General features: G+C 39.0%; 3 protein-coding genes across 7 annotated transcripts in view; 2 read left to right on the plus strand and 1 right to left on the minus strand.

Moving 5' to 3' along the window:
- The window catches only part of Klhl20 (kelch like family member 20), a 40094-nt gene extending 36894 nt beyond the window's left edge, over positions 1–3200 (plus strand). The window contains exons 12-13 of one of the 2 annotated variants that reach the window (XR_008722098.1): positions 1236–2798; positions 2997–3200. Coding sequence is in view for 1 of the 2 variants with exons in the window: in XM_055624605.1 (XP_055480580.1) it covers positions 1236–1320 (85 nt within the window). In the remaining variant the exon portion in view is untranslated. Of the gene's footprint in view, positions 1–1235 lie in introns of both variants that reach the window. The other variant, XM_055624605.1, reaches the window with a different exon arrangement.
- A 1865-nt stretch (positions 3201–5065) lies between these two features.
- On the minus strand, positions 5066–20295 carry Cenpl (centromere protein L). Its single transcript, XM_055624541.1, has 5 exons — positions 19746–20295; positions 13375–13548; positions 11739–11990; positions 6988–7530; positions 5066–5413 (listed from the first exon to the last, which is right to left on the minus strand). The coding sequence occupies exons 2-5, from the start codon at positions 13543–13545 to the stop codon at positions 5342–5344; spliced, it is 1038 nt and encodes a 345-aa protein (XP_055480516.1). The 5' UTR covers positions 13546–13548; positions 19746–20295; the 3' UTR covers positions 5066–5341.
- Positions 20296–20436: 141 nt separating this feature from the next.
- Dars2 (aspartyl-tRNA synthetase 2, mitochondrial) overlaps positions 20437–25201 on the plus strand; it is a 29452-nt gene continuing 24687 nt past the window's right edge. For all 4 annotated transcript variants that reach the window (XM_055624735.1, XM_055624736.1, XM_055624738.1 and 1 more), the window contains exons 1-2: positions 20437–21039; positions 22069–22168. In XM_055624735.1, the coding sequence (XP_055480710.1) occupies positions 20916–21039; positions 22069–22168 (224 nt within the window). In that variant the 5' untranslated portion in view covers positions 20437–20915. The remainder of the gene's footprint in view (positions 21040–22068; positions 22169–25201) is intronic.

Raw genomic sequence — 25201 nt, forward strand, 5'->3', positions numbered from 1 at the left:
GTGCTGAATAAGCTCACCCTGTCTAGCTTTTGCTGAACTCTAGCTGGCTAGCTCAACTCAGATGTTCTGGCTCAAACTCCTCTCCAAGTGACTGACTCAAACTGGCTTCTTTCACTTCTGACTGAATTACTCTGCTTGGCCCCATACTAGCTATTGGAGTCTGTTCTAATCTTCTGGGTCATTCCATCTTCACCTGTGTCTAGCTTGTTCTCTCTTCAACCTGTCTCTGTACAACTCTCCCCATAAAACTGCCTCTTCCTTTTTCTCTCTGTGCTGCTTTCTCAAACAGCTTCTCTTTCCTCTCTGTTCTCATGAGAGTTTGGCATATCCTATTCTGTCAAATATTTCTCTGATTTGTGTCTTTGTCAGCCTCTCAATTAGATGTCACTTTCAAACATGGGTGCTTCTTTCTACAAACTAACTTTACCTTCATTGTTTGGAATTAAAGGCATATAACTAAGGGGATGCCTGTATTCCAGAAGGATCACACAGACCTAGAAGGTCTTTGAATGTGATCAGAGCAGCCATGTTGCTAGATTAAAATTCTTCTACAATAGATGTCATTCTTCACAATAGATGTCATCTGTAGAATGACATCTAATGTGACCTCTGGTCTCCAGACATAGGTGCATATAGTATATACAGATACACAAAAAGAAAGGATGAGAAGGGAAAAGGAAAGGGAGAAAGGAGGGGAGGGTATAGAAAGGGAAAAGTTGAGCAGTTTACCTTGGTGGAAACCAGCCCTTTGGAAACTGAGGCAGGAAGACTGCCAAGGGTTTGAAGCAACCAGGGCTAGAGTAAGAACAGCTCAAAAATAAAATAAAAATAATTGAGGCAGGTACAGTGGTACATGCCTGTAAGACCAACACTTCCACAGCTGTAGGCCGAGGAAGATCATAGCAAGAGGAATAAGACATTGATTAATAATTGAGAAAGTTTCAGGTAAAGAGAAAATATGTCTTGAAAAATAAATAGCCGGAAATAAAATTAGACACAAAAATATAGAACATAGGTTTTGTGTTTAGAAGCTAGTCTAGGTACAAAGCTCTAGTGCAAAAAGGAGGGGAGTCAGCCTCATTCAACTGAGGGCTTCTCAGTCATAGTCTGAATTCCTTCTGCTGCTTGCCTGGGTTCAATTTACTTCTTACTTTGGAAGAGTTACATAAAGCTGAAAATGCTGGGACTGATGCTTTTTCCAGTTAGAAAATATGCTTTTGTTTTTATCTTTGCAGGTTATATGGAGGGATGAATTATCGTCGGCTAGGAGGTGGCGTAGGAGTTATTAAAATGACACATTGTGAATCCCACATATGGTGAACCCAGAAAGCATACACTTCTTTATATTTGGAAGAGCCTTGACTTTGAAGCTTTGTACAGCTCAAGAAAACATTAGAACAAATTTTATTCTTTGCCGGTGCCTCAACATTCAGAAATACCAGTCTAACGATGGGACTCACCTGCAAGATGCCACCTTTGCACAAAACCTTTCTGCTCTGTATACAGAGTATTTATTTTTGGCTTTAATTTATCATGGAGTTTTGATGGGTATTGTTTTTGTTTTTGTTTTGTTGGCTTGGTCCTTTGGTTTTTTTGTTTAATTTTTTTTTTAACTTATCCTTCCTACTATGGGGGGAAAAAAAGGAGAAAAAAAAAAAAAAAACAGGCAAAAATTCCAAGCTGCAAAGTTTTCTTTGCTTTCTAGGTTTTGGGTTGATTTTGAAAATACTGATAAGGGCAGAAGGGCTATTTATAACCTGGGTGTTATTCCTATTAGACACTATCCATCTACAAAGATTACCAGTGATAAAGATAGATACGCAATGCATATTCGCTAGTTATCATTCTTGCACTAAATATTAGAGCACATTAAATATAAACATAAAGGGGGCTGGAGATGGTTCAGTAAAAGCATGTACTGCTTTTGCAGAGGACCTGGATTTAGCTCCCATCACCCACAATTGGCAGCTCACAGCTGTGTGTAACTCCAGCTAGAGCAGTGGTTCTCAACTTTCCTAAAGCTGCAACCCTTTAATATAGTTCCTCATGTTGTGGTGAACCCCAACCATAGTATATTTTCATTGATACTTCATAACTATAATTTTGCTACAGTTATGAATTGCAAACATCAGGCATGCAGGATATCTGATATGTGACCCCTGTGGAAGGCCCAAAGTGGTTGCAACTCACAGGTTGAGAAAACAGTGGGCGCTTATTCAGGGCTGTCTTTTGGCCTCTGCAAGTACCTGTACTCCTGTGTATTCACACACCCAAATGCACATAGGCCCCACAAATACGAGTAATTAAAAGTAAAATTTCTTTTAAATGTAAAAGGAAAACAAAACAAAGACACATTTCGCTAAATAGAACAATTTATAAGGAATATTAAATCCATAAGAGCAGGACTTGGATGCTACAGTTTTCATTCACTAGTGGATGTTTACATCTAAACTGAACTTGCTTCCAATTCCCACCCCAACACACACACCTCTTTTTTTCTGCCACAAGTACCTAGGTCTCTGCTCAGTGCCTCTTATTAAAACAGTGTGAGTGTCATTCATTGCTTTGAGAATACAGTAAAATCAAGTGCTCACAGATGTTCCCACCTGCAGCTTTCCCTCCTATCTCCTCATTGCCATCAAGGAGAAACAACCTCTCTCCAGCCATGAGCTGTGTTTCAGTTTACACTGGATATTCCAGGCTGGTGGATCTGGGCCGACCTTTAGCAACACCTCCAAAGGAATGATCTTCAACTCCTGTTAGCAGTACCTGTGAAGGGATGTCAAGGCAGCCGAAGTGTAAGAACAGAGCTGGGGTCCTTATGCTAATTATCTACCACTGTCTTTCATCCATAAGGCCACTGTTACTATGTCTCTTAAGTTGCACTTTCTGATGAAAGGTTAAAATTTTTAAGGAAATAAGCGAAAATTTTAGTGCCTATGATTCTCCCCATTATAATCATAGACTGATTTCTTTTCTTTCAATATATTTTGCAGGAAAACCTTTGAATGAGACTTTAGCCACAACCAAAAGGAATAACCTTTACCTTCTTCCTCTCCCCTACAACAAAATGTTTGACAACTTTTGTGTTTACATTTAAACATCATTTGCACCTTTTTCAAAGAAAAAAATAAGTATTTGGTAAACAATTGTTTACATGTATCATTTATGCTTTTTTCTAGCATGTATAACTTTTTAAAATAAAGGTAGTATTTACCATAAAAATGTTTTAATTTTGGTTTGTTTGGTTTTTTTTCTTCACAGTGTGTGTGTGTGTGTGTGTGTGTGTGTGTGTGTGTGTGTGTGTGTGTGTAGGGGTGCAACAGAGCATGCCACAGTTCCAGAGGACAACTTGCAGGAGTTGATCCTCCTTTCATCATGTGGATTCCAGGACTCAAACTCAGTTCATCAGGCTTGACAGCAAGTGAGCTGCTGAGCCTTCTCTCCAGTCCTAGTCACTGCTGTTTGGTACTTCTAACTTTACTATTTTTTTGGAATTTTTATTTTTGTATATTACACAGCTTCTTTATAAAGTTACAAGTACTTCATCCTGACAGTGATACAATTAAGATTTCTATGTATCTTACATTATCCAATCTATAAACATATTTTTTGGTATGTAAGAGTCCTACAGTTTGGGACTGAAACGACTAATCATCTAGTCCAAACCCATTTAGTACACTCACCACAGTCTGTAATTCTTTTTCTTTGTTGGGCCTTTATGTGGTTTGGGTATCAGGGTAACTAACTCTGGTCTCATAAAATGAACTGAGCAATGTTCCTTGTTCCTATTTGTGGAATAACTTGAGAAGTATTGGTACTAAATCTTCTTTGGAAGTTTAGAATTCTGTGCTGAAACCATGTGGCCATGAGCATTTTTTGGTTGGAAAATTTAATAACTGCTTCTATTTCATTGTTATGAGTCTGTTTAAATTGCTTATCTGATCCTGATTTAACTTTGGTAAGTAGTATATATCAAGAAAATTATCCATTTCTTTTTTTTTTTTTTTTTTTTTTTTTTTTGGAGAGGCTTTTAAAGTATGTCCTTATAACTATGGATTTCCTCAGTGTCTGTTATTATGTCCCCCTTTTTCATTTTTAATTTTGTTAATTTGGATTTTTTTCTCTGCATTTTAGTAAATTTGGATAGGGGTTCGTCAGTCTTACTGATTCAAAAACCAACTGTTTATTCCATTGAATCATTATAATTTTGTTTCTATTTCATTGATTTCAGCCCTGAGTATGATAATTTCTTGCTGTCTACTCCTTTTTCATATAATATCTTATCATTCTAGAGCTTTCAGGTATGTTGTTAAGTTGCTAGGATGAGATCTCTCCTCTTTTTTTTTTTTTTTTTTAATGTTGGCACTTTAGTACTATGAACTTGCCTCTTAGAACCACCTTCACTGCCTTCACTTAGAACCAAGTTTGGGTATGTGTATTCATTACCTGGAACTCCAATGGCCACACCTATCAGGATACTAGAAGATTTTCCCACCATGCAACACACAGCCCCCACTCTCTCTTAAGAACCAGAGAGGGCAATAGAAACTAAGGAGCAAAACATCCACCCAACAAAGACAAGACCAGATATCAGCATCATGAATTACAATCTTCCCAAACCCAGATGCCTAGATGCCATCATAAAAACAATCGTAACAACCAGGACAATATTTCTCTACCAGAACCAAGCAACCCTACCACAACCCTACCCTACCCTGAGAATTGTAACATACCAAAGCACACAATAAAGACCTTAAAATAGCCTTTATGAATATGATAGAGGTCCTTAAAATGGAAACAAATAAAGCCTTTAAAGAAATCTATGAAAATACAGAAAGTGGAAGGAACTGAATAAAACAGTTCAAGACCTTATAATAAATAATAATAATAATTAAAAAATGCAAAAAAAAAAAAAAGAAATAGAAAATGGAATCAAAAAAAAAAAAAAAAAAAAAAAAAAAAAACAAGCTGAGGGAAATCTGAAAGTGAAAAATTAAAGAACTCGAACCTCAGAGGGAAGCCTCACTGACAGAATAAATAGCCTAAATCAAAAACAGCAGATTTTAGATAAGTTTATTTGACTAAGTTAGATAGGTTTATATTAACAATTCAGCATCTTTTAAAACATTACATATAACATAACCACGGCGATACGATAGGCATACAAGCACGTGAATGCGGCTCACCCACTACCACACTGTGTTGTAGATCCACTGGGCAACTCCAAAGGCACCATGAGAAACAGGTGCTATGGTTCTTGCACTGTCCCACTTGGCATAGCAACTCAGCAAATAATCAAAAGGGCTTGTAATGTTTCATTTATAGTCCATACAAGAATTCACTCAATTTGAAAAATTGCCAGTTCTGTCATATATGCCAACACACCAATAAGGTATTTATGACACAGAATCTGTAAAAGAAAAAAAGATTATAGGTTTAAAATTTAAGACAGTAAGTATTATGATGACAAAGCAATTTGATGCTTATGGTTTTTGTTGATTTTTTCTTATTTTTAATTATGTAGTTGTGTGTGTAGGTATATGCACATGAATGCAAGTGCCCAAAGAAGTCAGAGGCATCTGATCTCTTGGAGCTAGTTACAGGTTGTGAACTGCCTGATGTGGGTGCTGAGACCCCAATTCAGATCCCCTGCAAAAGCAGTACAGTTCTCAACCAGCTGAGCCTGGTTAAAAACGGCTTTTAAAAGGCCAGAAGAGGGTGTTGGATCCTCTGAAACTGAAGTTATAGGTGGTTGTGACCTGCCCAGTCTGGGTAGTAGGAACTGAACTCTCAGGTTTTCTGCAAGAAGACTAAGTGCTCTCAAATCACTAAGCCATCTCTCCAGTCCTTGTTTTAGTTTTCTGAGACAGAGTTTCAACTAGCCAGAGCTGGCTTTGAATTCTCTCTGTTGTCAAGTATGACTTTGGACTATTGATCCTTCTGCCTCTACCTCCCAAGGTCTATTATCATAAGCGTGTGCCATTATATTAAGTTTCTTTTTTTTAATGCTTAACTCTTCTCATCAAAATCATGTTCCAGCTGATTATTTCACTTTTACCTCCAGTTTGAAAATGGAAGTTATACAGTACTCGTGGAACTTAAGACATAAAAGTTCAAATATTGACTCCTTTTTATAAAAAATTATTTCTTTTGTGTCTTTATGTATGTGCATGCCACAGCACATATATGGAAGTCAGAGGGTAACTTTCAGGAGCTAGTTCTCTCCTTCCACCATTAAACTCTTTGAAGAGTCTAAATAATGACAAAATAATAGGACACATTCACCAGATGTATATAGGGTTGTGTATTTAAGTATATCTTAAAGGGACCAGAGAGATGGCTTAGTGGCTAAGGGTACTGGCTGCTCTTCCAGAGGACCCGGTATGTTCAATTCCCAGCACCCACATGACAGCTCACAAACAAACTCCAGTGTCAATGGATCCAAAGGTTCCCTCCTCTGGCCTCCTTGAGCACCAGGTGCAGCACACACATGTTGCATACATGCATACAAGTAAAACACCAATATACAGAAGTAAAAAATTAAAAACAAATGTCTTAGGAAACTACGAAACTACTTGTTTCTTTATAGAACATAAAAACCATGTCTATGTGACTTCCTTTCTAATGGCAACAGAAAAGCCTAGAAGGCAAAGATGACATTCTGTCGCTGGCTTTAATTTTATGCCACCCATAAAAATGCTGTTATTTTAACAATTATTTCAAAATTTGGCAATTTTGAAATTTTTAGTTGCTAGAGGGCAGCTCATATTACTCAGCTCTACAGAGCACAAAACAGTGCCCTTACACTTTAAGGCTAGCTCTAGGTGGCTAAAGACATTGGTGGGTCATTTATAAAGCATAAAATAAGTCTCTCTAACGTTGTGAACTACTATGCATTCAACTATGTTGCTCCATGTAAAAATACAATCACATTTGGAAAATATGACAAAAAAAAATTAAATAGATATATTCGTTCAAACTAACCTTTATTTTCCCATCAGTATGTGCTGAAGCTACAGATGTTGAGACACGAACCAATCTTGTGGCTGATAAGTGAATTTTAAAATGTCTATGGAAATGTGAACAAAGGCAGTCCATAAATAAGTCAACTTCGTCCTGGGTGACCTCCCCAGGTGTTTTGTGGACACTGTCCCATAAAGCTTTTGCATCCTCTGGATGGATTGCATAAGAAATATCCAGTCTTTGAGGGCTACAGGGCACAGACCAAAAAAATTCAGTAGTTGCCACGTAATGGTCCATTTTGCATGCAGTCCACATAGCAGCCATCCAGGAAAGATTAAACGCACTGATTGTTAAAGGACTGAAGCAACAGTCAAAGGTTTTCTGAAACCAGCTTCCGATTAAGGATGTATTAGACTCTGCTCCATTTGCAAGGAACAAGGGTAGGCAGGTGAAGTCTTCTGAGACGGTCTCCAGGAGACTGTCTCCAAATACACAACAGAACCAACCAGTCCACAACACTTTACCTTCTCTGTGCTCACGTGATGACTGAGATTTTGAGAGAATCTACAAGCAAAACAAATTATTAAGTTCAAAAGACTATTTACTCCTAAACTTTATCTCCTAAAATTAGTATATTAAAAGACCAAGCATGGTTGGCACATGCTCATAATCCCAGGCTGAATCAGAAAGACAAGGAGTTCAAGGCCAGCCTTGGCTCCATAGCAGGTTTGAGGCTAGCCTGGCCTATGAAATACTGCCTCAAGTAATGAATGAATGAACGAATGAATGAATGAATGAACAAACAAATGCACAATAATGGGATAACTGTTGTGGGGTTAACTAATTACTTTCTTACTAGATTTGAGCCCTGCTCCACAGGAAGGAAATCATGTCTGGGATTATAAGCCTAGGCTCTAATGGGCAAGGTACTTATTGATAAGTGGACATAATGTCCCTTTCAAATTACTGTCTTAAAATATTTATGTTGTACTCATAGATGAATACTGCTGTCAGCTTTAGTCAGGAAAGTTTCTTTTTGCTGTGGCCACAGTTACCACAGCTTACAACAGGCCAGAGAGTTGTAAGCTGTAACAGAGAGTTAAGCAGTGGTTAAATAGAAATATATTACTTCCTCTAATACTTAGGGAATATGCACAAAGAGTAGGTGGGGAGAATAGAGCCAGAGGAATAGGTAGAAGCATTATGGGATGCTGTCTCTGGGCATGACCTGGCAAACTGCACTCTTGAACTCTCCACAGCTAATTACTTGCAGAAGAGTAGGTTCATCAACATTCTCACTTGAAAGAGGGAGAATTTCACAGAGCTCCACTTATCCCTGAGGATATACAGGCAGTTAATGACTGCTGAGGGAGACATTTTCTTTAGTGGAACAGCTAATGTTAGGTTGTCTGTGTTGCCACAATAAATAACCCCTCACCTGTGCTCCTGTAAACAGCCCTAACAAAACTCATGGGGTCACCAAAAGAACAAGGGAGGAGAGTAGAAGAGGAACTAGCTGGGAAGAGAAAGGAAATCAGCAAGGGTGGGAGGGCACAAGGGGTTAATAATCAAAATAGATCACATACATGTATGAAACCCACTATCTTGGTTAATTTATATATGCTAAAAAAAAAATTTACAAAAAGAACACAACAGCCCAAAACAAAGTGCTGTGTTACATGTGTAAGCCATGTCTAGCTTCTTTTCCTTTTTAAATACTGTCATTTTCTATGTCTCACTCTCCCTATTTTATATCTGTAATAAAGTATTAAAACTGTTTCTTAACTCTAACGTCACTTCATTAAAAAACAAAATTAAAATATTATTATTAATAACAATAATAATAGCTGATATAAAATGACAAAGAGAAGCTTCTCTAATCATATTAATAGGGCTTATCAAAACTTTGACTTTTGGCCAATATTTTTCTATACCAGAATTAGAGCATATAGCAAGATCTTGCCAAAAAACAAATTAGAAACTTTTTATATAGCACACTCAGGTACAGTATCATGGGGAAGAAAAAAAATCTCAACTTTGGAAGGGACTACAGAAGATCTCCAGGTCCAACAGCTTACATTTTGCCATCGACAAGGAACATTTCCCACAGCAACTCTTTTCATCAACTCAATGTTCTTCCATATGTTACACAGTTCCCATCCACTCGTCTCCTTCTTCAGTACAGGCATGTAAGACAAATAAAATCTAATCTCTCTACTATAAGAAAAGCCCTTCAGACACCTGCTGATCTGTAACACATACACTGTCAAGTTCAACATCTCCAGTGCCTTCAAGCCATTCCTCCTAGGACATACACTCAGTGCCTCTTCTCTGAACTTCTTATGCAGAGGAGCCATCCAAACGTGAAAAGTTTAATGACAAGGGCCTAAGAATCTAACTCAGTGGCAAAGTACAGACTGTATAAAAGGCTCTATGTTAGAAAAAAAGTCTGATTAGATCTTTGACCTAGAATGTACCATTAATATAATCTCAGATTACAGACCTCTGATTTTTAGTTGGCATATTTGTATTAAAAAAACAAAACAAACAAACAAAACCCCAGGGCTGAAGAGATGGCTCAGCAGTGAAGAGCACTTGTTGCTCTTGATGAGGGCCTGTGCTCAATTTTCAGCACCGGTATGATGGTTCACAACCATCCATAATTCCAATTCCAGGTGAGCTGATGCCCTCTTCTGACCTCTAAGGGTACCATGCACACAAGTGGTGAGATATACAAACAGGCAAAACACACATAAAATGAATAAATCTAATTTAAAAAAATTAAAAGGCCCAATACATTCATCTTTGCTATTAATGTATAAAATGTAAATCTCCCCTCAACCTAAATCAAAGTAGTAAACTTAATTCTACTAAAATTTAAAGGTCTTTCAGTTTGTTCCATTGTGCTAATCTGTTCAAGATGGTTTAAAATCTTAATTATATTCCCATGACTAACCCCTCAAATTTCCCATTGTAAATTACATAGTAAACACACCTTCAAAACACTTATAAAAGTTTCTGTTAAAGTACTAACCAGGGCAACATTTATATCATTGTCCCAACATATTTCTTAATAAAGAATCATTTAAACAGTTTTTTTTTTTTAAATCATAGCTCCTTATTCAAGAGATTATGAGGGATTTAAACATCCCCAAGACCAAATATACTCTATGTATCTCACTGTCATGACTTAAGAGTCCTGAAAGCTTATCAAGAAATAAAAATTTGAAGCCCATTGCTTTCCAAAGTGACTGCTGAAATTTTTATGTTCCCACCAGAAGAGATAAAAAAAAAAAAAAAAAAACAAAAAAAAAAACAACCCTGCATTCCTGAGAGTTAACATGGTATCACATACCACATGGAAGGATATAATGCACAGAATTTTAATAACATTTTGCTTCTGGGAACTAAAACCTAAAAAAATACACTGATTTAAAGTTCTGGTTAGTTTTTAGACACCTTAACACAGCTACAGTCATCTGGGAAGAGGGAACATCAACTGAAAAATTTCTATACCAGAGTGGCTCATGGACAAGTCTGTGGCCATTTTCTCGATTGATGATTGATGTAGGAGGGCCCAGCTCACTGTGGGCAGTGCCACCCTGAGCAGCTAGACCTGACTGTGTAGGAAAGCAATGGGTAGCCACGGGGAGAATGCCAGTAATCAGCATCCCTTCTGGTCTCTGCTTGAGTTCCTGCCTTGCCTTCTTCCATCATGGACTGAGACATGGAATTTATAAGGCAATATATAAATTCTTTCTTCCCCAGTTGCTTTTGGTCAGTGTTTTATCACAATAAAAAATAAACTATCGCATATAGCTGTATCTACAAAAACGTAGAATTTCTGTATGAATAGAATATTATAAACAACACTGATTAGGCAAAATGCCATAATGCAAAGTATGGACAGTGAGATCCCAATTTTAAGACTATACTGATTCAGATAAACGAGTAGATGTATATCAAAATGTTAAATCTGAGTTTTAAAAAATTATTATGTGTATGTGAGTACATAGTTGGGGGGCATGTGTGCAGACTGGAATATAAGGACAAAGAACATCGTTGTGGACTCACTTCTACCCTTCTACCTTTGGTTCCAGGTTATCAAATTCAGACCACCAGGATTGCCCAAGCCAGCACTAGTTTATTAAACTTCCTTTATACTTCTGTGTGTTTTCTAAAACCAACATCATATTGCATCCACAAGAAAAATTTCCTATACATGTAGGAGACAAAAATTAAGTTGACTATTTTAATTATTATAATATAAAAAGAGCCAAGCGTTGGTAGTACATGCTTTTTAAATCTCAGTACTTGGAAGGTAAAGGCAGTCAGATGTCTGTGAGTTCGAGGCCAGCCTGGTCTACAGAATGAGTTCCAGGACAGAATGGGCTACACAGAGAAACCCTGTCTTGACAAAAAGTGAAATAAGTAGATAAGTAAGTTATAAAATAAAATTTAAAAAAAGAAAAAAAAACACAAGCTTTGGGTCAGCAAGATGGTACTTGGTGTCATGCCTAACAACATGAGATTGATCCCAAAACCCTACATTAGAGAGAACTAATTCTAGTAGGTTCTCCAAATTCTACAAGCGCACTATGGCACACATGTGCACACACAATTAAATAAACAAAAACATCAATGTAATAAAAAATGTTTTTAAATGAAAAAAAAAAAGAAGCCAATAAATACTTTAATTTCCATTCCAAACCGACAAAATACAGCCTTTTCCCTCCCTCTGCAAAGCAAATTTTGCACATATTCCACTATACCTGCACAAGAAAGGCTTTAGGGTCCCTTTGCGTTCCCCTCACTCCAAGCAGAGTGGAGAAGCTCACTTTGATGTTGAAGTCTTCTCCCACTTCCACAGCGAGTCCTTTTTGCTTTTCGGCAACAACAAATGCACTGAGAAGTCTAGAGTACTCTTTGAGATTAGTATAGGAGAATTTATACAGGGGAGTTAAACTATATACAGTCCACTGTTTGTGCAGGAGAAATGCAACCTTCTGAGGATCGATATCTTCCTAAAAAAAAAAAAAAAATTTAAAAAAAAAATCAAGACATGGGTTTGAAAAAGTAAAACAAGACAGCTCCCAATGTTATCCAGATCTGTCCTTAGTTCTTATCTCAGAGGCTACTCGAACACAAATGTAATGTATTACTCCAAGTCTGTCACTGTCTACTAACCATTTTGTTTTTCTTTAAAGCACTTACTATGATATGACTACATCTGTCTTATTTTTCTTGTCTTCCCTTCCAATCAGAGTATAAGCTTGCTGGGGACAGGGTTTTGTCTATTTCATTTACTCTAGCTGCTGGAACATAAAACAGTGGCATCTCACAGGATTTCATAAACATTTTATGTTCTACTTTATATATATCTTGGAAATAGTGATGCTGTCACTTAATGACAGAGGCTTGCCTCGATGTGCACAGTCCTGGGCTTGTACACACACAAAAGGATTTCTGAAGGACCTAGTTTGATTAGCCTTAAGTAATTTAAAAGCTTTTTTGACAGCAAGTCCCCCTTATGCAACAAAGCCTAACTCAGTATAATAAATAAAAGGATACTTAGAAATATGCTTGTCTACGCTATTAGAGTCATGAGTGCCATCAAAAACCAAACACTTTGGTAGAGATGTAAACCAGCGCACACTACAAAGTCAGGGTAGAATTTCTTTAAGACACTAAAAAATATGACCTAGCTGGACCACTCTTGCTGTATATGCACAGGACTCAGAGTAACATACCATAAGGGTACGTGCTCAATTCATGTGCACACTAAATAAAGAAAATGTTTTAACCTGGGCACACCTTTAATCCCAGCACTTAGGACGCAGAGGCTGGTGGATCTCTGTGAGTTCGAGGCCAGCCTGGTCTACATAGTGAGTTCCAGGACAGCCAAAGGCTATATAGAGAAACCCTGTCTCAAAAGAAAGAAGGAAAGGGAAAGGGAAAAGGAAAAAAGAAAAAAGGGAAAGGGAAAAGAGGAAAAAGGGAAAGGAAAAAAGGGAAAGGGAAAGGGAAAACAGGAAAAAGGGAAAGGAAAAAAGGGAAAGGTACTAAAGAACACAATAGAACCTATGCAACCTGCTAGACAAGAATACAATTTCAATTATTTAGAAACATCGTACAAATATAAAAATGAGGGATATTCCAGTCAAACAGGGGAAAGTATGAGTCTGTATGCAAATATCACAAAAGAAAAATATTAAGGAAATAATGTGGATTAAAGATGATTAGGAGGAACAAAAGATATTGTGGTTAAAATGTGAAATTATTTAGTTAGCTATTCCTCATTTATCTATTGGGTGAGAGGTTAAGATACTAAAAGTATTATAGGTATGTAAGTTGATGTATTCTTATTCATATACTTTCATCACTATCTCAAAGGGTCACAAATCATACCTGCAACTGTGAACACTGGGGAATTTTCCTTCGAGATGGACTGGGAAAAAATGAACTCTGCCTTCTGACCGATTCCAGCCGTTTCTGCAGAGGGGTGGCACCTACAAAGTAGTCTTTAAGATCTGAGGTACTTTGTTTAGAAGTCGATCCTCGCGAATCATAAGAATCCATGGTCTGCATTTAAAGAAAGAAAGAAAGAACTAGAATTCTAATCACTAAAAAGCTAATTCATGCACACTGCGCTACAGGTACTTCTTACTCTTTCCTTCCCACTCCCCACCGTTTCCACAACATCCTCGTTTCCTGTCTTAGCCCCTGTTCCACTGCTGTGAAGAGAAATCCCAAAGCAAGGCCTTTTACAATATGAGCTCTAGAATAAGTCAAATAATGTGGTATACGTGTTGTAAAGGAGACTTGCAAGACCACCATGAAGGATGGGCACAACAGGGGCTTCATGATGACCCTAAAGAGCTGTCTCTAATCTGGTTTACCAATTTCAAAAAGTGAGGGAAAACGTATAAGATGAGTTTATATGAGCACATGGAAAGACAGTATTTATGACACCTGACACGGTGGGTGGATGGTTCTCCTCCAGGGTCCCTGAAAGTTGGAAGGCTCTATCAAGGGAGCAAAGGCCAGTCCTAAGCAAAAAGACAGCTACATCACAGTTTGCTCCCCTTTCCTGAAGGAGGCTGCAAAACAACAGCAACAGAATGACCATTCACTAACTGGCCCCAGATCACCAGTAAAAAGAAAACCATGTTTCCAGGTTGGAGCCCTGCTCACCCCTGCTGGCTCTGCCACTCACCACTCTCAGTAGCCAGAAAGATGTGTGATTTCTAGCCAGAAAACTAGAGGGCATCTTTACAGACACAACTCCACATCGGCAATACCTTTAACTAGAACTTGACCTGCAGAGAAAATCCCTACTGCTTTCCAAACCTGCCTGTATAAGACATTTCCTTTCCTACCAACCCTTCTTCAGCCAGAAAAGTGACAAAACTGAGCCGAATGTGCTATAAAGTACAATCGTCAATGAATTTGTTCATGGATATTAGGTCTTTAACAAATATTCTCTCCCCCTGAGGTGGGGAGCAGCCTTACCAGGCCACAGAGGAAGACAATACGGTCAGTCCTAATGAGACCTGATAGGCTAGGGTCAGATGGAAGGGGAGGAGGACCTCCCCTATCAGTGGACTTGGAGAGGGGCAGGGAGGAGATGAGGGAGGGAGGGTAGGATTGGAAGGGAATGGAGGAGAGGGCTACAGCTGGGATACAAAATGAATAAACTGTAATTAATATAAAAAATAAATAATTAAAAAATATATTCCCCTTTTGTTTGGGGGTGTTTTGTTTATATAGAGTGATAGCTTCACTGTGTAGGCCAGGTTGGCCTAGAACTCAGCAATTTTCTTGCATCAGCCTCCCTAATGCTGGGGCCACATCTGGTACTACTGTTCGTTTGCTCCTCAAATGACCCCATTATGTAAACTACTACGTAGCCAGTTGACAGAAGGGAAGGGTCTGAAATACTTCCCAAGACTTGCCCTCTCAGAAGCTTTCTAGTATCCACACAACTATATCGCTCACCAAATTCTCTTGTACTCAGTTCCTAACACACAACTAAACCTCAGTTGTCTCTCTTGTGGTCAGTTCCATGAAGAAAGGGCACCTAAGTTAATCATTGCAATATTGCCACAAAAGTCAACTGACTGCCCCATACCAATGCTCTTCTGGACATTAACTTCAGTTGGGAACAAGCAAAAGAAACTTATTCTAAATACTACCATTTGGTCTTCAGACTCCATAATCAAACTGAGTTCAAGGTCCCAGGCCCTAGGGGAGTTGGAGACTTCCTAATAACTGAACAGCTTCTATTGTAAGGAGACAGTTGTCTGAGTCCAGACATCTCAGGGATGTCTGTTAGTTTTTATCTGTAGTTTCATTTGGTTGCTTGATTGTTGTTCTGTGTTTCCTATTCAGAGGAAAGGTCCAAACTTCATCTGCTGGCCATTCACCCCTTGACTTAGTTTTAACTCAATTCAAGGGCTTTCAGAAAAAAAGCAGCTGAATTGAGACAATAAAAACTGATAAACTGGTGCTGCTCTTGGAGTCCTGTACCTGCAGGAGCCTAGCACTGCTGGAGAAGCCTCACCTCCTGCCTGGATCAAGCTGACAGCAAGTCTGGGACTGCCTGATCTGTACAAACTGCTCTTAAAGGGGCACCAGCAGCTTCTCAGCTTGTCTGGTGAGGAAGCTGATGGCTAGTCCTGCTACAAAACCTCTGTGCCCATGAGAATTTAAACTAGACTTGATTAATGAGATATTAAAGCTGTACCTGCATGAGTTCATATACAAAAACTTTTCTTGCTGGCAGCCGAACTTTATAACATAAAAATAGTGCACGTGGTATTAGTTTTAGAGACACTGAATTGCTTACACTGTTAAAACTTGGTTTGTCTTCTAAAAATTACGGTTATGCTCTGTGTCTTCACTCTTTAAAAAGATACTTCCTTTTGATATTTCAAAAACACACAACTGAGAGTTTTCAAGTTCTTTAAAGAAAATTTTGGAGTTTTATAGAAAATTTAAAACCGTATTAAAAAAATACAGCTTTTAAAAATGTTTAAATTTATAAGGCTATGGGATATTTTAAAGTTTAACAGGTATTTTATTATAATATCTTTATTAACATATGATCTTGACGAATAGATGAATAAAAAAACTAAAAATTAGGGCCATGGCTAAACACCAGAGACTAAAGAATTCCTAGCTTATGATGTAATAAGACAATGACCTTGGGCAACCTGACAAAGAACTTATAACAGTTTCTCAACCTATAGGTTGAAACCCTTTGGGGATCAAAAGACCTTTTCACAGGGGTAGCCTAGGATTGTCTACAAATCAAATGTCTATTTTATGACTGATGTCACTACAACATATTAAAGGGTTACAACATTTTAAAAATGAGAATCACTGGCTTAAAAATATGTCTTTCCTACATAAACTCTATTCAGGCTAACAGAGACAGATTTAAAGACAAATATTTAACCTCCCTGTTTTTACTAACATTATTGATATATAGCTATTTTTTATAAACTGAGTCATACAAAGAACTGTTATGTTCTATAATAGCATACCATAAAAGATCAAGAAAGTCCCAATCTGAGGAGGACCTCCCCTATCAGTGGACTTGGAGAGGGACTTGGGAGGAGATGAGGGAAGGAGGGTGGGATTGGGAGGGAGTGAGGGATGGGGCTACAGCTAGGATAGAAGTGAATAAACTGTTATTAATATTAAAAAAAAGAAAGTCCCAATTTCTACATTTAAATCTTATCTTGATACTACTGAAAGAGCTTTAGTTCAGAAATTATCATTTTATTATAAGCTGTTAAGGATAAAAACATACAAATTAATAGTCAGTCATCTTATAAATGATTAAATTCTTTAAGATGTTCAGAAATATATTTGTAGTCATGCTAAGGACTAATATAATTAATTATATATGTATATGTTTTCAGGGTTAAGCCTAGGTTGGGTAACTAGAAACAACCAAAATTTGTCTATTCAAATATACTTTAGATGATAGACAGTCCTCAGACACTTCAAGGATCTACAGAATATGGCATTTTAAATGTTTAATAAGAAACGCTTTCATGATAGACATGCCAGCTCCTGACTGCACTCCTAATCTCCTCCAAAGAAGATGGGCACAGGAGAACCTTCACCTTAAGCTTGCTTCAAAGGTGGCAAAGCTGGCCAGTGGGCTGTAAACTGCCCTTTACCTCAACTGTTCACAGCACGCTGTCCAAACTGTGGACAAGCAGGACACTGGAAAGTGAACTGCCCAACTTTGCCAAGACAAGGTAGGCTAGTCCTTCAAAATGCATGCTTCACAAAAAAGTCTGTTAAATCTAGCAGTCGAAGCCTGATGCATCACCAACAGAGGGCCCTGGGGTCCAGGTAGCCGATCTCTGTCAGACTCGGAAGCTGCTTGGTCTGCACTTCCTGCTTACTTAGGTGAAATTTATCTTTCTCAGATCTCTGATAGGTTTGAAGACTAGACTAATGAAAGATTTATCAATTTAACAGCAGCAACCAAGGCTTCAGCTGCCCTGTCAGTTACTTTCACATGCAAAAATCAGGCCACAGGCCTTACTCTCCTACAGCTGCCACTACTAGGCCTTGTTACCACCAGACTTAGGAAACAGGTTTCAAAATAGCTTTTTGCTATCCCTTTATCTAAAAGAACTTACTATACAGTGACTGCTCCCAATAATCAACCACCTATGTCTCATGATAAATAATTAGATAAAAAATAAAGCTTATATAAAGTCTAAGGATACAGAAGTTTAAGTTGTGAGGATCTAAGAAAACATTTAGGATCTAAGAAGATTTTTAAGGTTGGTAAAAGCAACCTTATGAAAGTTGGAGGATATGAAAGCTTAAATGTTGATAAGAAAATGATTTAAGGTATATAAAAGAAATAAAAAATGCTTAAGATTTCTTTCCCTCACTATGCTACCGTTATTTTAAGACCTCAAAGTTCAGAGCTTTACTATTAATCAATGGAATTTGGTAAATTATTAATCTAACTCTGGTAAAATACTCCACTGTAGAGCCACTGTCCTAGTCACAGGCTCAAGATTTTAAATTGTTTCCCAAGCTTCTACTATGGCACTAAGGTATAAGAGTCTATTGCCTTCTCTACAATGTGGATTTTAATGCAGATTATAAACAGTAGTAATACTAACATATCTAAAACGTATCTAAAATTTTGTAAACTTAAAAAGATTCTTATAAGCTTCAGAGAACAACTTGGATCCACTTGCCACAGGTCAAATGGACTCCAGGTAAGTACCTCTACCTGTTCCTGAAAATGGAAATTTCCCCTGGTCTTGGAATTCTTTACCTTCCCCAATTACTAGGAAATTTTAATTCTCTCCCTAGTCTTGTCTCAGCTGATTTTCACTTGGCTGACAGACTCCATCCAGGGATCACTTGAGGAATGAAAACTGCTAAGTTCTGGACTTCCTGAAAGCTAATGTAAACCAGTCCAGCCAATGTGACTGCTTCCTGTCTTTCAGCTAGATTGGCTAATCAGATGCTTCTGACATTGCCCAGCCTTTCAGCCTTCCTGGGCCCCAATAACAATGTCCTCATGTCAGCTGGAAGCAGAGAATATGCCATCCATTGTCCCACCTAACAAACAGGCTGAAATGCTAAGTCAAAAGGAGCTCCCTGGCATAAGGGACAAATGGTTACCTATAATGCCAGATGACATACCAAAAATGGGCCCAGATTTGTCAACTGATAAAAGTCATTACTTAAATAGTCTACAGTATAATAGGGCACTTACTTAGTCTGCTTTATGGTAAACAAAAGATATTATATGGCTTTTAAGAAATTATTATTTCTATACTAACCAATCGGGTTGCTAGGGATACTCTCTGAAGAATTAAGGAGAATAATCTCTTGCAGAGGGAATGGGACAAGATGAATGATCAAAACTGGTTCTAGTCTCTTTGTCAACTAGTTCCCATGGCTATCCACTCTCATCACCAGCTTGATTGGGCCCATAGTCCCTGTTCCTCCTCAATTATGCCTTATGCCCCTTGCATGAAAAATTTCATTTCACTTCTTTTTCAAGACCGCATTAATGCTATCAAACTTATGGTTTTGAGGGCATAATACAATCCCTTATAAATGGATAGAAGGCATAACATCAAAGATTTGATTAAGGTACAAAAACAAGGGGGAAATGTGGGAACAAGCAAAAGAAACTTATTCTAAATCTTACCATTTGGTTTTCAGACTCCATAATCAAACTGAGTTCAAGGTCCCAGGCCCTAGAGGAGCTGGGATTTCCCAATAGCTGAACAGCTTCTGTTATAAGGAGACAGTTGCCTGACCGCAGACAGCTCAAGGACAACTTGTAAGGAAACAGTTGTTTGAGTCCAGACAACCCATCTTGCTAGCAGTGTAAAACTAAGTTCATGTGCCCAGGCCCAGGAACCAACTCCTATCCTGATTGATGCAAAGTTCCTTGCTCAACCCTTATGTCAACCCTTATGCTACAGCTCATCGGGCTCCCCCTCGCTGTATGGTTTCATCCTTTAAATATGCTGGACATGGTCGCAGTTCAGTTCCCGAGTCTGTTCTGTGGCCCTGATCGATCGGAAAGTAGCGGCTTGATTAACATAAACTTTTGGCATCTGCATTGACCTGGTGTTTGAATTATGTTGGATTTAAGCGTACCCCACCACAGTTTGCAACCCATCTAAATACACAAAAGCATTGCAAAGACAATAGCCATAGAACAGAGCTCACTGCAGAACATGGCCAGTCCAGGACTCACACAAACCTCTCACCAAAAATATGTCGTAAGGATGCTGTCATCCTTTCCGGATTCACGAATCATTCTTCCAGTCTGGCTCAAGACTACGTCGAGACGAAAGGTTTTCTTAAGAAAAAAAGACAGCGGCCAAAATGACTGCTTAGAAAGACTGAAGCAATCCCAGATGAGTTCAGAAAAGAGTTCAGGAGCCCAGCGAGGGAACCAGGGCTCCCACGGACACCGGCAACGCCTGCGACTTCAGCCCGGGAGAGACAGTTCCGCTTCCCTGGCGGCCCGGCTCTGCGACCCTCACTCCTCAGAAGCTGGCGTCTGCCCACGAAAGACAAGGCGTCCCCAAACCCCTTCTCCGGAGCTCTCCTGCGATCAAAGACAGACTTGAAGCCTCCGTTCCCAAAGGCGCAACTCCATACACAACTCGCCTTCCACAGTTTAAAATTATTTCCCGACTTGCCCTGCGGCCGCGGAAAGCCTTCCTGGTGGCCCGCCGACTTCACGTAAATTAGCAACTGAAGCCGCCATTTTAGCTGAGGGCAAAGCTTGGCGACGCTAATCAGTAGCCTCAAATTCCCAACTGCGCTGCATTGCTCTTCCGTCTTGCAACCGGCGCGAAGCTTTCTTGCACACTTCCGCCCAGAATAAATATGGCGGAGGCGCGCTCACTCTGATTGGCCGAATACCTTACGTTGGCTTTGGCAGTCGCGGGGCGTTGGCGAGACCAGCTTCTGAACGTGGCTTGTGCTAGGCTTCGAACCTCAAAGCATTTCGGAGTTCAGAAAAATTCCAGACGGGCCGCCAGGATTGGGAGAGTTGAAACGCGAGGCTGTACCTCCTTGTGATTCTGTTTATGCCCTGCTCACCTTCCAGAAAACGTGGAAATAAAGAAAGAACGAGCGCCGCGTGACCGGCCTTCCCTCCTGGGGCCGCAGCCCTGTTTAATTAAAGTGGGAACTGATGCACTGAAGGAGGCAAAGGTTTTACCCTACCCACTCACCCAAGGCCGCTTGAGACCTTGCAGATTAATCTACGTTGTAGCTATTCGGACGGTCTGCGGAGGAGGGTCTGGATGTGTTTGAGTGGGAACTAGGAAATCAGAGTTCCCGGGTATTCCGGAAACCGAGTTCGGACACCACCACACCCACAGCGTGGGATTCGTGATTGTATCTCGAGTTCCTGGGACTTCACCATGTATCTTGGTTCTTGGTTAAGTCGTCTGTGCAGGGGTTTATCTAGACCCATCGGAAAGACGACCCAGCCAACCTGGGGTTCTCTCTCCAGAAGTCTGGCGTTGAGTTCACAGAGAATTCCAGGTAAAGGCAGCGATGAGCTTCCGCCGGGTTTTGACAGCTTTTTTTCCCTTGATTACAAAAAACAAAGGTAGATAGGACAGTCTGTGCGTAGTTGGTACTATTAATAGAAAAACTAAAAATAAATATTTTTCACACAGTAGTTTATTGATGTGCAAATGATTGTTATAAACTAGATTTGTACTAAAGCTAAATCGTAACTTCCCTGTCAGACAGGTAATTCTAAGATCATATTTCACTTAGTAAAGAAATATGTATTTAAAATTGGACAATTATGATTTCGGGTGCATGCTAAATGCTAGATTATGCAAAAACTTTAGATTTCTAACAGAATGCAAAATTTTACTTTGGGGCAGTTTGGGGTTTGATACATGCAGGTAAACACAGTAGGGAAATTGTATGATCTAGCTGATAGAATGGTGCAGAAGAGTTACACAGCGGGTTCACAAATCATGCCACGCGACTGGTTCCACGTGGGAGGTTTATTAGGGGAAGGGGTTGTACAGACCGTCTCTGGACAAGGCAGGAGAGAAAAAAGGGGGAGAGGAGGAGGAGATTTGAGTTCTCTTATAAGGCCGCCCAGAGCGTGTGCAGGTAGTTTCCGGTGGTCTGCAGGTGGCCTCACAGATGCCTGATAACCAGTTCGTTGGGTGCCCTAGGGCTGGCTGATGCCTGATAACCAGTTCGTTGGGTCCCTTAGGGCTGGCCGTAGAGATGCCTGCTTAAGGATCCGAACACTATGGTTGAGTGCGTTGAGTCACTTGCTGCCAAGCCTAAGGACCAGGGTTCGTTCCCAAGAGCCACACTGTGGATGGAAGAAGAGAACAGAATCAAACAAATTGTCTCTGACGGGTGCACCATGGCATGTGGGCCAACACGAGTGGGGACACACACGTACACACAAATGTAATTTAAAATCTTTACTAACTTCACCAATTGACCTGTTAACTATACCATGAATGGAGAATATTTTTAAACAAACAACAAATATTCTTACTATTGCAGTGTATTTTTTTTTCTTTTTTTTTCCAGAATTGAGTAGCTTTGTTGCTCGGACCAACACATGTGGAGAATTGCGTTCTTCCCACTTAGGCCAAGAAGTCACTCTGTGTGGATGGATTCAGTACCGAAGGTAAACTGAAGCAAATAGTTTAGGAATACGTGGAGGCTGTTTTCCCAAACAATTCCAGCCTTTACTAATTTTTATCCAGGGAGGGAATTTATATCTTGCCAGTTTTGTAGTTTCTCTGAAGCCGCTGCATTTTCGGTTCTGTTTTGTTTTGTTTTGAAAAGTTCTAATAGTGTCACTCTCAGTAAATACCAGTGTCATCTGTTAAAGAGTGTAGGGATAAAACCTGATCCACCAGAAGACTGAAATAATCTTGAGCTAACTTAGTAACCAGTAGCTGGGAATTGACTAGAGTTCTGTAAGCCAGATGTGAAGCAGCAATAGCATAGAGAAAGCTTACTCCATTCAAAATTTAAGCAAAGAAAAAGCTTAAAAAACATGAGCAGTAATTCCTTAGGTTCAAAACCCACTGTTGTTTTTATTGTTTGTTTTATTCATCTCTTATGTTCAGAAGCGTATTAGCATATTAACTCACATTGGAAAAAGTCCAAAATGTGGGTAGATACTTGTCACATAAAAGAAGTTACTTTGGCTCTTAAAATGTTCAGCATGCTTGGTACAAACATTGATTATCTTGGCAAGAATTTTGTCCTTAACCTGCTTCTTTATAACTGTATCAATAGTACACTGAGTGACAGTGTAGACCCTTACAGTTTTACCATAGTACCATTCTAGGAGCATTTTTTTTTTAACTGTATTTATTCCCTTAGTGTCTGCAATATCACCCTTATAGAGTCATATATATGTGGACAAAGGAATACCTCTGTTCTTTCCAAAAGCCCTGAAGAAGATTGGTTGTCTCTTCTCTTTCCCTTTGTATTTGCTTTTTGATGAATTACTGGAAGATGGCTATTCTATTGCTTTCTCTTTCTTTTTTGCGATCTTAAATTTGTTTTTATTTTATGTGTATGAGTATTTTGCTTGTATGTATGTCTGGGCATGCGCATGCCTGGTGCCCACTGGGGCCAGAAAAGGGTGTTTAATTCCATGAAGCTAGAGTTACAGACAGTTGTAAGCTGCCATCTGGGTGCTGAGAATCAAACGTAAGTCCTCTGGAAGAGTACAAAGCTCTCTTAACCTCTGAGCTACCCCTCTATCCCCTGTTTTCCCTTTATTATTTATTTAAAATAAAGAAAATTGTGAATTATCTCTTTCAATTTAGGGAGAAAAAACTGGCCAATGAAATGTTTCTAATTCTCTAAAATATTATCTTTGGATTTTACTATGTGAAAGAAAAGTTTACAAAGTTAATAAAACTTTTTTGTGAGGACTTGAGCTAATGAAATGTTTTTAAGTTTTCTTTTTTTGTTTTTTGTTTGTTTGTTTTTTGAGATAGGGTTTCTCTGTGTAACTTTGGCTGTGCTGGACTTGCTTTGTAGGCCAGGCTGCCTCTGCCTCCCTGATGGAATTACCAGGCATGTGCCACCATGCCTGGCAAGTTTTATTTTCTTAAATAATAAAAGCTTACTGTTAGGGAACTGAAGAGATGGTTCAGTGGTTAAGAGCACTGTCTGCTCTTACAGAGGTTCTGAGTTCAATTCCCAGCAACCACATGGTGGCGCAACCCATCTACACCCTTGATGCCCTCTTCTGGCATACAGGGGTACATGCAGATAGAGTACTCATATACATAAAATAAATACATAAATCTTAAAAAAAAAAAAATAAGCATTAACCGTGATTTGTCATTAATATCTCTGAATATCAGTGGACTTAATTCCCCAATTTAAAAAAAAAAAACTTATTGTTAGAATTTATTCTATTTTCATGATTACAGACATTATAAAAAAGGATAGGCAAATAAAAACAAATTAAGTGCTTATTCCCTTTCAGCCTGATACAGTGTTTTGCTCTTCTTATGATAAGCTGGTTAGTATAGCTCATTGACTAGGGAGCTTGTGCTTTAGACTCTCCCTCCACAGGTACTCCACATACTCCTGAATGACAATGTGGGCTCTAGAATGGTGTTTGGTGTTCTTGAACCTTCCACATCTGAACTAAGCACCTCTCACGAAAGGAGGATCCTTCCCCTTTACTATCCCAGGCCACCAGCAGTCTTTTGTTCTGTTTTTGTTGTTTCGTTTCGAGAGAGTCTTACGGTGTAGCTGGCTGGCCTGAAAAACTCACTCTGTAGACCAGGCTGGTCTGAAACCCACAGAAGTCCACCCGTTTCTGCCTCCTGAGTGCTGGGGTTAAAGACGTGTGCCTCCAGAACGGGTTACCAGCAATCTACCTGTTTGTTATTATATAGAAATAAAACCATACTCCCAAGTTGTCTAAAACTGCTACGCCTAGATTCCTTCTTACAACAGAGAAGACTTCATAGCCAGTTGGAATCAAGAACAGTGAACCCGGTACAGTGTACCTGATTTTTTTTTTTTTGCAGCAAAAATTAAGTCAGGCAGCCCTAACCATCATAATTAGTATATCATTGTTTGCACACAGGGTGTAGGTAAAGCTGATTCTCCATCTTTTGTTTTGTTTTTGTTGTTATAACCAGAATCCCAAGATTTATTTGATTTTTACATATTGAGTTTCTATATAAGATGCTGGAGCAAGTGAGAAAGATAGTTGATTATCTTCTACAGGTAGGAAAAAAGACATCAAGAAATAAAACTCTTCTGCAGAACCCATCAAATATCATGACTGTTTCATAGCCTTAGTTTACAAAATCCATAGTCTCTGTTTCCTTAGATGAGGAATCTGTTCTCAGGGAAGCCGACAATATCAAGAACCATTTTCACCACCTGGAGATATGGCTCAGGAGTTAAGGGTGAATACTACTCTTGCAGAGGACCCAAAGTTGGCTTCCCAGCATCTACATCAGGCTCACAATTGCCTGTAACTCCAGTTCCAGAGTGATCTCATGCCACTGGCCTTCCAGGAAACCTGCATATGCCCCCATATAGACAAATAATAGAAAACGGAATAATCTTTAAAAATGGGTAGTTTTCAGGTTTTTTTTGTTTTGGTTTGGTTTTTTTTGTTTGTTTGTTTTGGTTTGGTTTTTTTTTTTTTTTTTTTTTTTTTTTTTTT

The sequence above is a fragment of the Psammomys obesus genome, unplaced genomic scaffold, assembly GCF_907164565.1.
Source record: "Psammomys obesus unplaced genomic scaffold, mPsaObe1.curated_primary_1811, whole genome shotgun sequence".
Taxonomy (NCBI): Eukaryota; Metazoa; Chordata; class Mammalia; order Rodentia; family Muridae; genus Psammomys; species Psammomys obesus.

Excerpts from the sequence above, each read along its gene's own strand:
- Cenpl (XM_055624541.1), bottom strand. The coding sequence starts at position 13,545 with ATGGATTCTTATGATTCGCGAGGATCGACTTCTAAACAAAGTACCTCA. Across the intron at positions 11,991-13,374 it reads CCCAGTGTTCACAGTTGCAG|GAAGATATCGATCCTCAGAA; the intron begins GTATGATTTGTG and ends TTTTTTTTTTAG. Across the intron at positions 7,531-11,738 it reads CTAAAGCCTTTCTTGTGCAG|ATTCTCTCAAAATCTCAGTC; the intron begins GTATAGTGGAAT and ends TTTTGCTTGTAG.